The sequence below is a fragment of the Vulpes lagopus genome, chromosome 5 (genome assembly GCF_018345385.1).
Source record: "Vulpes lagopus strain Blue_001 chromosome 5, ASM1834538v1, whole genome shotgun sequence".
Lineage (NCBI taxonomy): Eukaryota > Metazoa > Chordata > Mammalia > Carnivora > Canidae > Vulpes > Vulpes lagopus.
The window spans coordinates 42575260-42590839 of record NC_054828.1 but is presented as its reverse complement, the minus strand read 5'-3'; the positions used below and the strand labels follow the sequence as shown (position 1 = coordinate 42590839).

Below are 15580 nucleotides of genomic sequence, written 5' to 3'. Positions count from 1 at the left end.
GGCTTGTATTTCTTTCCTCTCTGATTGCTGCAGCTAGGACTTCTAGTGCTATACTGAATAAAAGTAGTAAGAGTGGACATCCTTGTCTTGTTTCTGATCTTAAGGGAAGAGCGCTGTTTTTTACCATTGAGCATGATGCTGTCAGTTTGTTATATATGGCCTTTATGATGTTGAGATATGTTCCCTTTAAATCCACTTCACTGAGAGATTTTATCATAAATGGATTGTCATTATTTTGTCAAAATCTTATTGTAGTAATCATATGGTTTTTATCCTTCCTCTTGTTAATGTAATATATCACATTGATTTACCAGTATTGAACCATCTTTGCATCCTGGAATAAATCCTACTTGACCTGGTAAATGATTTTTTTTTTGATGTATTATTAAATTTTGTGTGGGGAATTTTACATCTATGTTCATCAGAGACAATGGCCTATAGTTTCTTCTTTTTTGTAATGTCTTTGTCTGGTTTTGCTATCAGGGTGATGCTGGCCTTGTAGAATGAATTTGGAAGTTTTCCTTCCTTTTCTGTTTTTTGAGGTAGTTTGGGGAGAATAGGTATTAACTCTCTTTAAATGTTTGGTAGTAATTTTGTGTGAATCTGTCTTATCATGAATTTTGTTCGTTAGTTTTTTGATTACTGATTCAATTTTATTAGTAGTAATTGGTTTGTTCAAACTTTCTATTTTTTCATGATCCAGTTTTGGAAGATGATGTGTTTCTAGAAATTTCTCCATTTTCTTCTAAGGTTGTCCACAATTTATTGGCATATAATTTTTCATAATCTCTTAAAATTCTTTTTATTTTTGTAGTGTCAGTTATTTCTCTTTGTTTCTCATTTTAATTATAGGAGTCCTCTCTTTTTCTTGATGAATCTGGCTAAAGGCTTATCAATTTTATTTTATTTTCAAAGAATTAGTTCCTGGTTTTAATGACCTTTTCTATTTTTTAATCGTGATTTCATTTATTTCTACTCTCCTATTTATCTTTCTTTTCCTCTAGCTTTGGGTATTATTTATTTTTCTGTATCTGCTGCTTTAGGTGTAAAGTTAAGTTGTTTGAGATTTTTCCTGTTTTTTTAATTTTTGTTGAAGTAGGCCTATATTACTATAAGCGTCCTTTTTAGAACAGGTTTTGTTGCATTGCAAAATTTTTGAACCATTGTCTTTTCATTTTTCTCCATTTTTTAAAGTTTCCTTTTTGATTTTTGGTTGACTCATTCATTGTTTAGTAGCAGGTTATTTACCCTTCATGTATAGTGTACTTTCCAGACTTTTTCTTGTAATTGTTTTCTAGTTTCATACCATAATGATTAGAAAGATGCTTAATATGATTTCATTTTTCTTAAATTTATTGAGACTTGTTTTGTGACCTAACATGTGATCTGTTCTGGAGGATGTTCTGTGTACATTTGAAAAAATATATTTTTTAAGATTTTATTTTTTCATGAGAGAGAGAGAGGCAGAGACAGGAGAAGCTGGCTTCATGCACAAGGAGCCCGATGTGGGACTCGATCTGGAGACTCCGGATCACGCGCTGAGCCAAAGGTAGACGCTCAATCTCTGAGCCACCCAGGCATCCCACTTGAAAAGATTCTGAAGATGAATCTTTTTTTTGCCTAAACTCTTTATGGTATGAGGTTAAACAATTAGGGCAGCCCCGGTGGCACAGCGGTTTAGCGCCACCTGCAGCCCCAGGCGTGATCCTGGAGACCCTGGATCCAGTCCCACGTTGGGCTCTCTGCATGGTGCCTGCTTCTCCCTCTGCCTGTGTCTCTGCCTCTCTCTCTCTCTCTGTGTCTCTATGAATAAATAAATTAAAAAACCTTAAAAAAAACCCTATTAGTCATAATATAAAACCAAGGTAGGGAGAATTGATACCTTCTTACTAAGAGGCTCCAAGCAAGAGGAAAGGATGGAAATGTCCCACGTGTCAGACTTTGTGTGAGATGGTTTCATGTACATTCTCTCGCTCACTCTTCCAACCTTATGATGCTGGCACAACATGCCCATGTTACAGTCTGGGAAAGTGAGGTCCTGAGAAGTTAAACTTTGAGTGACAGCGCTGAGATTTGAACCAAGCCTGCTGGTTCCTGTTTCAGTCAGTACTCTTTCCCATCTAGTCTGCACCCTTTACTACATGCAGTCATTCCTGCCAATATCTGTACTGAATATCATATTGAATTGTATCGGTCCTGCTTTGTACTCTCGACCTAGGTTAGTGTGGGGGGGAGGTGAGGGTCATGAAATCAGTGCCAGGAAAGTGCAGGCTAAGGCTACTCAATAGCCCTCACAGATTGCTGAGAGCCAGCAGCCACCCATGAACAGCTCTGGAGAAAGAGGTAAGGTCCATGCTGATGGTCTTTCCCCACCACAGAACGGTTGGAAGCCTCTTTGTGTTTCTTGTTTCTTCCTCTCTTCCTCAACACCCTATCAAGTTTGGTTCTTTCCTCAATTATCCACCAGTCTTTTCCTCCAGAATAATTTGTATGAATGAACATCCATACACAGTGCTTTAGTGCTTTTCACTTTATTTCAGCTTTGACTGTACTCCCATTTTTTTTAAAAGATTTTATTTATTTGAGAGAGAGAGAGAGAGAGAGCGCACAAGCAGGGGCAGCAGCAAACAGAGGGGGAGAAGCAGGCTCCCTGTGGGGCTCTATCGCACAACCCCGAGATCATGACCTGAGTCAAAGTAGACACTTAACTGACTGAACCACCCAGGCACCCCCCAGTTTTGCCCTTTGTACTCCTACAATCCTTGATTTTTGTTAGAATAGACAACATAAGCAATTACCTGCAGCAAATATATTTGAAGCCTTCTCTCAACAACCAAGTCCTTCTTCATCCTACACTGAAATGTGGTGATAATAGAATTCAAAGAGAGACATTTGGACATTGGCATACTTAATATTCCTGGAGATTAGACCCCAGGCATTTAGGTCAATTTTTAAGGACTGGTCATTGTGTTTTCTGTACCTGTTTTTTGTCAATTTTCACCACATTATTTATTTTTGTTTGCCGTGTGCTTAAACAAAGGTCTTGGGAGGACAGCATCTCTTCAACTCCTGCCAAGTGTCAGCAGGTAGAGAGCTCATAGATTTTATAATTCTTAAGAGAAATATTTCTGTGTCCCACTCTTCACCTTTTTGGATTAATTCTGGATGAAACCAAAAGACCAAAATAATCTTTTCTTTATCTGGGACATAAAAATAATATATTTTTAACTTTTTTTAAAAAAGTATTTATTTAATCATTCAGTCATTCATGAGAGACACACACACACAGAGAGAGAGAGAGAGAGAGAGAGAGAGAGAGAGAGGCAGAGACAGAAGCAGGCTCCATGCAGGGAGCCCGACATGGGACTCAATTCCAGGTCTTGAGGATCAGGCCCTGGGCCGAAGGCCAGCACTAAACCACTGAGCCACCCGGGCTGCCCCTAAAAATAATATTTAATGTATCTACTTCACATCAGTACATAGTAAAATCTGATGATGACTTTTAGGATTTAAAATTTACTTTTTCTGTAATTACCAACTGACTTCTAGTTCCAGGGTTGTTGTATTTTTTTTTTCTTTTTAACTGTCATTTTTTTGGTCATTTTTTTTTAAAGATATCTTTTTTTGTTCAATTGCAGAGTTAATTTTAAGTAGAGTTATGTTTAGGACTTCATTTATAGTCAGGCACACCAGAAATGGACATTGTGTTTCAGTGTACTTACTTTCAAATGAAACATACCACTGTGAAAACATTTTATGACTTTTTGTTTTGTTTTGTTTTTTGGTTAGCTTTTCCTTGGGTTGACAATGAAATAGGTAATAAAAGATTTTTAAATACAGATATAGTTATTAGTGGAGAGAAAGGAAAGAGACATTCTTGTGCTGATTTTGAAGAGTAATAATCTCTTCAACAGATGGTAGTGGGAAATTGGTTATCCACATGCTGAAAAGGAAATTGGGCCTGCCCTTTGCATTGTATACAAAAATTAAAATGAATTAAAGACTTAACTATAAGATGTGAAACTAAAAAACTCCCAATACAAAACATAGGGGAATACTTCCTGTGCTTAGTTTTGGTAATAATCTCTTGATTGGTACCAGAAGCATAGGCAACAAAGGAAAAATAGGTAAATGGGACTATAGCAAACTAAAAGACTTATCATAGTAAAGGACAATCAACAGAATGATAAGGCACCCTATGGAATTGAAGAAAATACTTGCAAGCCATATATCTGATAATGTGTTAATCCAAAATATGAAAGAAACCCTTCAATAGCAGTGGTAATAATAATAATAATTATTATTATTATTAACCACCACCCAGTTAAAAACTGGGCAAAGGATTTGTGAAAAGATACTCTTCAAAAATGACATATAAATCAACAACAGGGATATGAAAAGATGCTCAACATCATTAATTATCAAGTGCAAATCAAAGTGTAAATCAAAACTTAAAGTGCAAAACAAGTGCAAATTCAAAACTAAAATGAGCTATCATCCCACACCTGTTAGGATGGCTGTTATTTAAAAACAACAACAATAAAAACCATGAAATAGCAAGTGTTGACAAGGATGTGGAAAAATTGGAACCCTTGTACACTATTGGTGGGAGTGTAAAATGGTGTGGCAACAGTGGAAAACAGTGTGGGTGTGCCTCCAAAAAATAAAAAATGTAACTACTATATGCTCTGGCAACCCCGCTTCTGGGTATATATCCTGAAGGACTGAAAACAGAATTTCAGAGAGATACCAGTGCACTTGCAGGTTCATTGTAGCGTTACTCACAATAGCAAAGATAGGAAAAAATCCAAGGGTCTATCAACAAATGAATGTGGTATATACACATGAAAGAAAGAAAATATGCCATATACAGACAGCCTTAAGGAAAAAGAAAATCCCGCCATTTGCAAAAATACAGATGAATCTGGAGGACATTATGCAAACTGAAATAAAACAGTCACAGGACAAATAGTGCATATTTCTAACATGAAGTATCTAACAGTCATATGTACAGAGAATACAATACTGGTTGCCAAGGCCTGGAAGGTGGGGGAAGTGGGGAATTGTTCAGTGGGTATAAAGTTTCATCTAGGCTAGGAGTGCCTGGCTGGCTCAGTCAGTAGAGCATGTGACTCTTTTGATCTCAGGGTTTTGAGTTTGAGTCCCACATTGGACATAGAGCTCACTAAAAATAAAGTTTCAGCTATGCTGCTATACAACCTGCCTGTACATAACAATACAGTATCATGCGTTTCAGACTTGAGAAGTGTTAAGTGTTACTACCAAAAACCCCCGAAAAAGACACAAGGAAGCTTTGGGGAAGTGTGTATACATCTATTACCTTGATTGTGGTGATGGTATCATGAGTGTATGCATATGCCCATATGCCCATATTCATCAACCTGTACACATTAAATATGTATATCACTTATATCTCAATAAAGCTATTGAAAAACCCAACATACTTTCAGCAGGTTGATGTGAATCTGATGATCAATGCCTTATTGTACACAAATTATAGTATCAGATCTGCAGAATACAAAAACCAATTTAATTGCAGTGTAAATAATGGGTTTTAGGGGGCTATGACTAAGGGAAGAAAATTCAGTTAGAAGGGTTTTGTAGTAATCTAGTTATCTAGTTAGTAATCTATGCTTAGATTCCTGATTTGGGCAACAGGGCAAGTAGTATCCTCTGTTACCTAGAGGGAAGAGAAAAAAAAAAACTATGAGGGGAAGATTTCTCTGGGAAGATAATGAGATAAGTGTGGAGCAGTAGGAATATGAAGTGTCTGTTAGCCCTATAGAGATCATCTGTATAGCCCTGGCTGAGCAGTTCTGGAGGTCTCTACGTGGCCTAAAGAAATATGAGAATGATCATAGGTAGAGAAGATGGTTACTGAAGCTTGGGGTGGTAAATATACTACCCATGGAAAGAAAGTATTTCAGTTTACTCTGTGTAAACATATCAATGGATACATAGGAAACAGTGTAATGGCAAACTATGAGAAAGAACTGTGATTTTAATAACATAAAACATAATTTGCTTGCTATCTGTAAATAACAGTAGCCTTAGTGAATAAAATGACAAAGGTCATAAATATTTTTATATCAGGTAGTTGACTTCAGTTTACTTAAATATTTATTGAGCGCTTTTGGAATTTGTGTTGCTGTCCTTAAGTGGTGGTATTACAAAGGAAAACGTATCACTGAGAAAAACTGCATCTACATTGTTTGTTGTCAGCCAGGAAGTTACAGTATCAGGTTTGCAGAATACAAATATCAACCTCATTATAAATAATGGACTTCAGGGGCATATGACTAGAGGGGACAAAATCCAGTTCGAAGATTGTTTTGAGTGAGACAACTAATGTTCAGTTTTATGTTTGAGATAGGGTATTGGGTATTCTGTGGTGAGGTATGTGAAGTCAGTGATGGCATGTCTGGATGTAGAAATAAGATTGGGGGCGGTTATTGTAATAGTGCATAATACTAGAGTAAATAGAATTACCAAGAGCTATGCTAAAAATAAAAACAGGTCTTTAGTTATTGAATGTATTAGGTGTAAAAAGAAATCTGTAAGGATCACAGCTGTTTTCATGTTTGGATATCTAAAGAATTGTGGCACATTTAATGAAAGAGGAAATAGAGTACAGCCCATAGTGAAAACAAAACAAAACTTGAGAGTTTGGTTTCTGATTTCTGGATTTTGGCCTCCAACTTGTAGATAAGTATGGTATTCCAAAAGAGAACAAGTTCTTGTTCCTACTCTTAACTTTTCCCCTGGTTTATTTAGGTTGCAGAGTGAAACCTGCTTTGTGAAACTGAGCCATGACTTCATCTAGGTGTAAATTCTGACTGAAGTGATGAGATGAAATGGGTTTTCCTTAAGCACATAGAAGTACAAAATATACCTTTAAGGAAATGAGTACTTTTTTCTTACATTACTCAAGGTGTACTGCATTCTCATATTACTGTTTTTTATCAATTATTTGGGTTAAATACATTTATAACGTTTTCAGTGATTTTTTAAAAAAATAAGTTTTGCTTATTTGAAACAATAATGTATTTAATTCTTCCTTTAACCTTTTCGTTTTGGATGCTTTTAATATAAAAATATTTAGTAAATAGTGATACCTTTTAACATTACTTTATAAGAAACTCTTGTCTTTGAAAATAATTATAAATTGATTTTTTAAATCAGTAATGGTAGGAGTGCCTGAGTGGCTCAGTCCTTTAAACTTCTGACTTTGGCTCAGGGAATGATTTCAGGGTCCTGGAATGCGTGCTCTCTCTCTCTCTCCCTCTCTCTCTCTCTTTCTCCCCCTCTCTCAAATAAATATATAAAATCTTTAAAAAATCAGTAATGGCTTTAGGTCTTATTGTTAGTGAAAATGTATCTAATTCCCATAAAAGATTAATGTCTGAAATACTGAATTCAGTCATTGGCTAAAGATTTATTTAATATTAGAAGAAATCTTATTTGTAATTTGTTCGAATTATTAGAAATGTGTAAAATCTAGTCAAAAATGTTATATTACATATTTGAAAGTTGGGAAGAGAGTAAATCTTAAAAGTTTTTGTCACAAGGACAGAAAAATTTTTTGTAACTTTGTATGGTGACAGATGACTAGACTTACTGATTTTTTTCACAGTGTATACAAATAATTAAGTAGTATACCTGAGACTGATACAATGTATGACAATTTTACCTCTTTAAAAAAAAAGAGTAGAACCTTATAATATCTACAGATTCTTTCTGGTAATGAAAAGTTTCTATTAAAATCCTATGCTTCTGTATTTATATCGGTCTTTGTCAGTACTGTCTATGGTGCCTGTGTGCATGAGAAGACATTTTTAGGGATGACGTGTAAAATTTCTTTACAGGCACTAACAGATAAACATTTGCAATTGATTTTGATAAAGGGGAACACTAACCTTCAGCCCCAATTAAACATTTTTCCCCACTCACCAAAAGATGCATTATTCTCATTAATAGATCCATATTATAAAAAATGTACTGCATTATTATTTGAATTTAATCAAAAACTTTATGGGAAATATATGTAGAACCTTTTTATACTCTGCCTAAATAAGTCTGTAAAGTTAATAATTTTTAAAGTAATCGAATTAAAAATAATGCTGCACTTCATAACTGCATACTAGATAACTTGATAACTTTCATATAAAATTGCATAGACACTATACTCAATATGTATATAGTATAGTCACTAATAAAGTACCTACATGTCATCTTGTATCAGTAATTATTCTATAAATAGAGTACAGAATGCATCATAATAAAAATAAATATGGTCTTTAAAAAACAATTCCTAGTAAGATGCACAGTTGTAATGACAATCAAAAGATTCTGTCAATGCTAATGGAGATGAAGAGACATGAAGTGGGGAGAGTTGACTCTTGTTTACTAGAATAGTTTCAGCTGAAATGAAACAGAGCTTAAAATTTCTAAATAGAATTGTGTTTTAAGTGAAAGATTATCTGCTGTTGATAAGAGTGTCCTGCAACTTATGCAGCTTTTATCTGTCTTTCACAGAGTTCCTTAATAAGCATTTACAGTCAGTTTTTGGCAGCCTTAGAATCACTGAAGGCATTCTGGGATGTTATGGATGAAATCGATGAGAAGACTTGGGTACTTGAGCCAGAAAAACCTACCCGGAGTGCAACAACACGCAGAATTGCACTAGGTAAGAAAAAGGATTAAGGAGGCTTTTCGCGTATGTGTGTTTGTACTTTGTATTACTTAGGAAAATGGATCTAAAGAGGACATTGGACTCATAGGTGAGACTTTTTTGCATGAAGTCAACGATTAAAACTTTTTGGGATGAACTGTGGTTTATTACTATGTATTTGAATGTAAATATTCATTTGTATATATGGAGGAGAAAAGGGCAAGTACTGAGGTATTTCATTATAAAAGGTGATGATCCAATGGAAGTATTATTCAGAGATACTGTTTAATTAGCTTCTAATTAGCACAGAAATAGTGAAACAAGTTTTTCAAAACTTGCATTATTACTTAGGAAAAAATTATAATAATGAATGTCTTCATCCATGAAACTAGATAAGATTGATATGAACAGATCTGGGAATATTTTCTGACAAAATTGAGAGGATAAAAAAAGCTGAAGTGGCCATGCATGTCATTGAAGAGTAAATAGAAAGCACAAAATAATAATTAGACATGTTTTAAGTATTTTCTTTACTATAAATACATATTAATGAATATGTGATGTAACTATAAATATCCGTGCAATATTACCATATTGTCTTTATTATAAAATTATTACTGTATTTTCATTATGAACAAGTAATATATGTTAGTTTTAGAATTCAAGCTCTCAATATTTTAGATATATTAAGCTGTATTTGAGTTCACAGTAAGTAGTGTAGTTTGATGATTATACCTGTTTATGTTTCCTTCGTGTTTTTCTTAGCCCAAATAAATTGTTAAAAGGTATATATTCCAAAGGATATTACAAAATTCTGTTGTGAATCATATCCACATTATAAATTTTTGTAGTTTTTCCCCCAGGCATAATAGATTATCTGGGAGAAAAGTAACATGTATTTATGAGAAAAGGAAGGTATTGTGCAGCAGTTCTACAATTAGTATTGTTACTCCATCTAAGAAGTCTAATGGTATTTAATTTGGAATAACAAATTATGGTATATTTGTAAACAAATAGATATTAATGAAAATATTTTCATCAAAGAACTATAGTAATTAATTTCCTTCATGGCTCCATTTAAATAATTATTTTGATCAGGTAATGATTAAATATACCTTTTATTATATTTCTCATGTTCAGCATAAACAACCTGGTTTTTATTCACTCTCTATATATACCTTTAAGCTCTTTTTATTTTCCTTTCAAGCATTGATTTGCCTTTTTAAGGCCAAAGTTGTACCCACTGTTAAGTAATTTCTGGGGCCTTTAGTACATGACATTGCTAAAGGCTAATATGGAATTTGTGCTCCTGGTAAAGAATGTGTAAACAAATGAAATTATAAGTTAAATTGTATTTTTGTTTTTCCCATGAATGATTTGTAGTCATTTTTTAAATTTTACATGATTATCTTTTTGTCAGGTCTGTTGTAATTGAGCTCATGTTATTGCCAGCGTTAGCCAAAAGCTAATGCTATAGTATATGAAATTTATCAAACCATTTTTACTGTAAAAATAAAATCCAAGTAGACTTTATTTATATTAATATTAATGTATACCTTTAAAAATAGTAAAACTTCTGAAATTAATACAGTATTCCTGCAGATAGAGTTCATAAAAAGAATCTGGTGCCAAGTAGAAATAGATTTTCTTAGATTCTATAAACAGTTTAGTTGTTTTTGTTTATGTATTGAATGAATTTCTGATTTAATATGGATAGAATCCATTGTTAACTTACAATAGAAAGCTTCACATGGGACAAAAGAACTCAGTAAAGATTTTTTTCTATATTTTTTAAGTTTTAAAATTCCAGTATGAGTGAAATCACATGGTATTTGTGTTTCCCTGACTGACTTAGTTCACTTAGCATAATATTCCCTAGCTCTGTCCACATAATTGCAAATGGCAAGATTTTATTGTATTTTATGCCTGGGTAATATTTCATTGTATATCTATATCACCTCTTCTCTATCCATTCATTAGTCGATGGACCCTTGGCTGTAGATAATTTGGCTTTTATAGATAATGCTGCTGTAGACATCAGGGTGCGTGTATCCGTTTGAATTAGTATTTTTGTATTCTTTGGGAAAATACCTAATAGTGCAATTGCCGGATCGTGGGGTAGTTCTCATGTTTAACTTTTTAAGGAAGCTCATACTCTTTTCCTGAGTGGCAGTACCAGTTTGAATTCCAACCCATAGTGAGTGCAAGAGGGTTCCCCTTTCTCCACATTCTCACCAACACCTGTTTATGTTGTTTTTAGTCATTCCAACAGGTGTGAAGTGGTATCTGATTAGAGTTTTGATTTATATTTCCCTGATAAAGAGTGATTTTGAGCATCTTTTTGTGTGTTGGCCATCTGTAGATCTTTGGAGAAATGTCTATTCATGTCTTCTGCCCATTTTCCCATTGGATTATTTGTTTTTTGGGGGGTGTTGTTTTATACATTCTTTTATATTTTGGATACTAACACTTTATCAGATATGTCATTTGCAAATATCTTTTCCCATTCTGTAGGCTTCCTTTTAGTTTTGTTGTTTCCTTCTTTGTGCAGAAACTTTTTATTTTGATGAAGTTTCAATAGCTTATTTTTGCTTTTGTTTCCTTTGCCTCAGAAGACCTAGAAAGAAGTTGCTATGGCCAGTGTTACAAAGAGGTTACTGCCTGTGTTCTAGGATTTTTATGGTTTTAGGTCTCACACTCAGGTTGTCTTTCACCCATTTTGAATTTATTTTTGTGTTTGGTGTAAGAAAGTGGTTTAATTTATTCCTTTGCATGTTTCTGTCCCAGTTTTCCCATCACCATTTGTTGGAAGACTATTCTTTTCCCATTGGATATTCTTTCCTGCTTTGTCAAAGATTCACTGGTCATATAGTTGTAGGTTTATTTCTGGATTTTCTATTATGTTCCATTGACCTGTGTGTGTGTTTTTGTGCCAGTACCATGATGTTTTGATCACTACAGCTTTATAATATAATTTGAAGTCTGGAATTGTGATGCCTCTAGCTTTGCTTGTCTTTTTCAAGATTGCTTTGGCTATTCAGGATCTTTTGTGGTTCCATACAAGATTTAGGATCATTTGTTCTAGTTCTGTGAAAAATGCTGTTGGTAGTTTGCTAGAGATTACATTAAATGTGTAGATTGCTTTTGGTAATATAGACATTTTAACAATATTTTTTCTTTTAATCTTCAATAGAATGTCTATTTGTGTCATCTTCAATTTCTTTGATAATTGTTTTATAGTTTTCAGAGTGCAGGTCTTTAACCTCTTTGGTTAGGTTTATTCCTAGGTATCTTGTTTTTGGTACAGTTGTAAGTGAGACTGATTCCTTAATTTCTCTTTCTGCTGATCCATTATTGGTGTATAGAAATACAACAGATTTATGAACGCTAATTTTGTATCCTGCAACTTTACTGAATTCACTTATCAATTCCAACAGTGTTTTTTTATGGAGTCTTGTGGGTTTTGTATGTAGAATATATGTCATCTGCAGAGAGTGAAAGTTTGACTTCTTCCTTGCTGATTTGGATGCCTTTTATTTCTTTTTTGCCATCTGCTGTAGTTAGGACTTCCAATGTTATGTTAAATAACAGTAGTGAAAGTGGACATCCCTGTCTTATTCCTGATCATAGAGGAAAAGGTCTCAGTTTTTCCTCATTGGGGATGATATTTGTGGATTTTTCATAGATGGCCTTTATGTTGAGGTATGTTTTCTCTAACTCTACTTTGTTGAGAGTTTTTATCATGAATGATGAATATTGTATTTTCTCAAATGCCTTTCCTGCATCTATTGAAATGACTCTTATCCTTCTTTTACTATGGTATATATATCCCATGGATTGATTTGTGAATATTGAACCACCATTGCAGACCAGGAATAAATCCTTCTTGATTGTGAATGATTTTTTTGAATGTATTTTTGTATTCAACTTGCTAGTATTTTATTGAGAATTTTTGCATCCATGCTCTTCAGGGATATTGACCAAAATTTCTCTTTTTGACTGGAGTCTTTATCTGGTTTTGGTATCAGGAAATGCTGGCTTCATAGAATGAATCTGGAGGTTTTCCTTCCTTTTCCATTTTTTGGAATAGTTTAAGAACTATTCCAAATAGTTGAGAACTAGGTACTAACTCTTCTTTTAAAGTTTGGTAGAATTCACCTGTGAAGCCATCTAACTCTGGACTTCTGTTTGTTGGGAGTTTTTGGATTACTGATTCAATTTCTTTGCTCGTTATTAGTCTGTTCAAGTTTTCTGTTTCTTTTTAATTCAGTTTTGGTAATTTACGTTTCTAGGAATTTATCCATTTCCTCCAGGTTATCCCAGTTTGTTGGCATATAGTTTTTCATAATATTCTCTTATAATTGTATTTCAGTGGTTTTGGTTGTTATTTCTCCTCTTTCATTGTGATTTTATTTATTTGGACCCCTTCTCTCTTTTCTTTTGGTAAGTCTGGCTAGAGGTTTATTATTATTATTATTATTTTCTCAAAGAACCAGCACCTGGTTTCATCGATCTGTTTTTTTTGGGGGGTGGTGGTTTTTTTTAGTTTTATATCACTTATTTCTGCTTTAATCTTACTTCCTTCTACTGGCTTTAGGCTTTGTCATTATTTTTCTAGCTTCTTTAGGTGTAAGGTTAGGTTGTTTGAGATTTTTCTTGCTTCTGGAGGTATTTCTGTATTGCTGTTACATACTTCCCTCCTAGGGCCACTTTTGCTGAATCCCCAAGGTTTTGGACTGTTGTCTTTTCATTTTCAATTGTTCCCAAGTATTTTTTAATTTCTTCTTTTATTTCCTGTTTGACCCCATTCATTGTTTAGTAGCATGTTGTTTAACCTCAATGTATTTGTGGTCTTCCCCAATTTTTTCTTGTGGGTTGACTTAGTTTCATAGCATTGTGGTCAGAAAAGGTGAATGGTATGATTTTAATCTTTTTGTATTTGTTGAGGCCTGTTTTTGTGACCTAATATGCGATCTATTCTGGAGAATATTCTATATGCACTTGAAAAGAATGGGTATTCTGCTGTTTTAGGGTAGAATGTTCTGAAAATACCTGTTTAGTGCATCTGGTCCAGTATGTCATTCAGAGCCATTGTTTCCTTGTTGATCTGCTTAGATGATCTATTAATGTAAATGGGGTCCTAAAGTTCCCTATTACTGTTCTCTCTTAGCTCCTTTGTTTTTTAATAATTAATTGTTCTATATATTTGGGTGCTTCTACTGGGTGCATAAATATTTACAATTGTTAGATGTTCTTGTTGGATTGTTTCCTTTATTATGATATAATGCCCTTCTTTATCATCTCTTGTTATAGTCTTTGGTTTAAAGTCTAGTTTGTCCATAGTTAACAATAGAGCTACCCTATGGCCCAGCAGTTGCACTACTAGGTATTTATCCAAAGGATACAAACATTGTGATTTGATGGGGCACCTGCACCCCAGTGTTATAGGAGCAGTGTCCATAATAGCTAAAATATGCAAAGAACCCAGATGTCCATCAACATATCAATGGATAAAGAAGATGTGGAGCCCTGTGTGTGTGTGTGTCTGTCTGTGTGGGTTGTAATATTACTTAGCCATCAAAAAGGTGAAATCTTACCATTTGCAATGACATGGGTGGAAATAGAGGGTATTATTGCTAAGTGAAATAAGTTAGAGAAAATTACATTATTTCACCCAGATGTGGAATTTAAGGAACAAAACAGAGGAGCATAGAGGAATGGAGGGTAAAAGTAACATGAAATCAAAGAGGGAGACAAACCATAAGAGATTCTTAACTATAGAAGACATATTGAGGGTTGCTGGAGGGGTGGTGGGTGGGGGAATGGGGTAACTGGGTGATAGGCATTAAGGAGGGCAAGTGGTGTAATGAGCCCTGGGAGTTATATGCAACCGATAAATACTAAACTCTACCTCTGAAATAATATACTATATGTTAATTGAATTAAAAAATAGTCTAGTTTGTCCGATATAAACATGGCTACTCCCATCTTTCTTTTGAAACCCATTTACATGATAAATGTTTCTCCACCCTCTCCCTTTCAATTTGCAGGTGTTTTTAAGTCTAAAATGAGTCTTTTGCAGGCAGCATATAGATGGGTCTTTTTTTTTTTTTTCTTTTACCATTCTGACACCCTGTGTTTGGATTGGAGCATTTAGTCTATTTATGTTAAAAGTGATTATTGATAATGTTTTGATAAAATTTCATAAAAAATCATAAACATGTTGTTTTTACCATTTATTGTGTTCGGTCTTATGTTTGACCACAGTTCTGCTTTTCAAGAAAGTCATAGAAGTCATTTAGATAATTATCTCTCAATCTTGCTATTTTTTTTTAACATTAAAGATCTTTATCACCCTATAGGTAATTTTTATTTAAACTGCAATAAAATTCTGACCAGAATTCTAGTATAAATTAATTGTAGTAACTCAGTGAATTGACTGTGTATTTTGAAACTCTGGATGGATCCCCAAATCTTTAGTCATAATCGTAATTTCAAAATTTATATTAGATTATAAAATACTAATATACTTATTTAAAAAACTATAAAACATTAGCTAATCTATCCGTTGGTACAGTAAGCATCCAGATAAGTGCTCCTTTACTTTTTGCCTGATGAACTATTTCTATAAACTTTAATATTCTTATATTTTAGAGAATAAGGCTTCAATAAATATAGAGGTTGACCCCAGGCATCCCACTATGCTTCCTGAGTGCTGCTTTCTTGGAGCTGACCATGGTATGAGCTCTCATATTTAAGTGCTTTTAACAGAGTCATAAAATTATCTTGTACTGTTAAAATACTCTAAAATATCACAATATATTGGTAAACATTTTAAATGAAAATGTCTCATCATTCTGAACTATGTACTTTTGTAGTTTTTAAAAC

The 15580-nt window shown here is 33.9% G+C and overlaps 1 protein-coding gene across 3 annotated transcripts in view; it reads left to right on the top strand.

The window, feature by feature from the left end:
• The window catches only part of FANCL (FA complementation group L), an 89066-nt gene that overhangs the window by 70429 nt on the left and 3057 nt on the right, over positions 1-15580 (top strand). For 2 of the 3 annotated variants that reach the window (XM_041754725.1, XM_041754724.1), the window contains 2 exons: positions 8557-8707; positions 15347-15430. In XM_041754725.1, the coding sequence (XP_041610659.1) occupies positions 8557-8707; positions 15347-15430 (235 nt within the window). Of the gene's footprint in view, positions 1-8556; positions 8708-15346; positions 15431-15580 lie in introns of those variants that run through there. The other variant, XR_005987759.1, reaches the window with a different exon arrangement.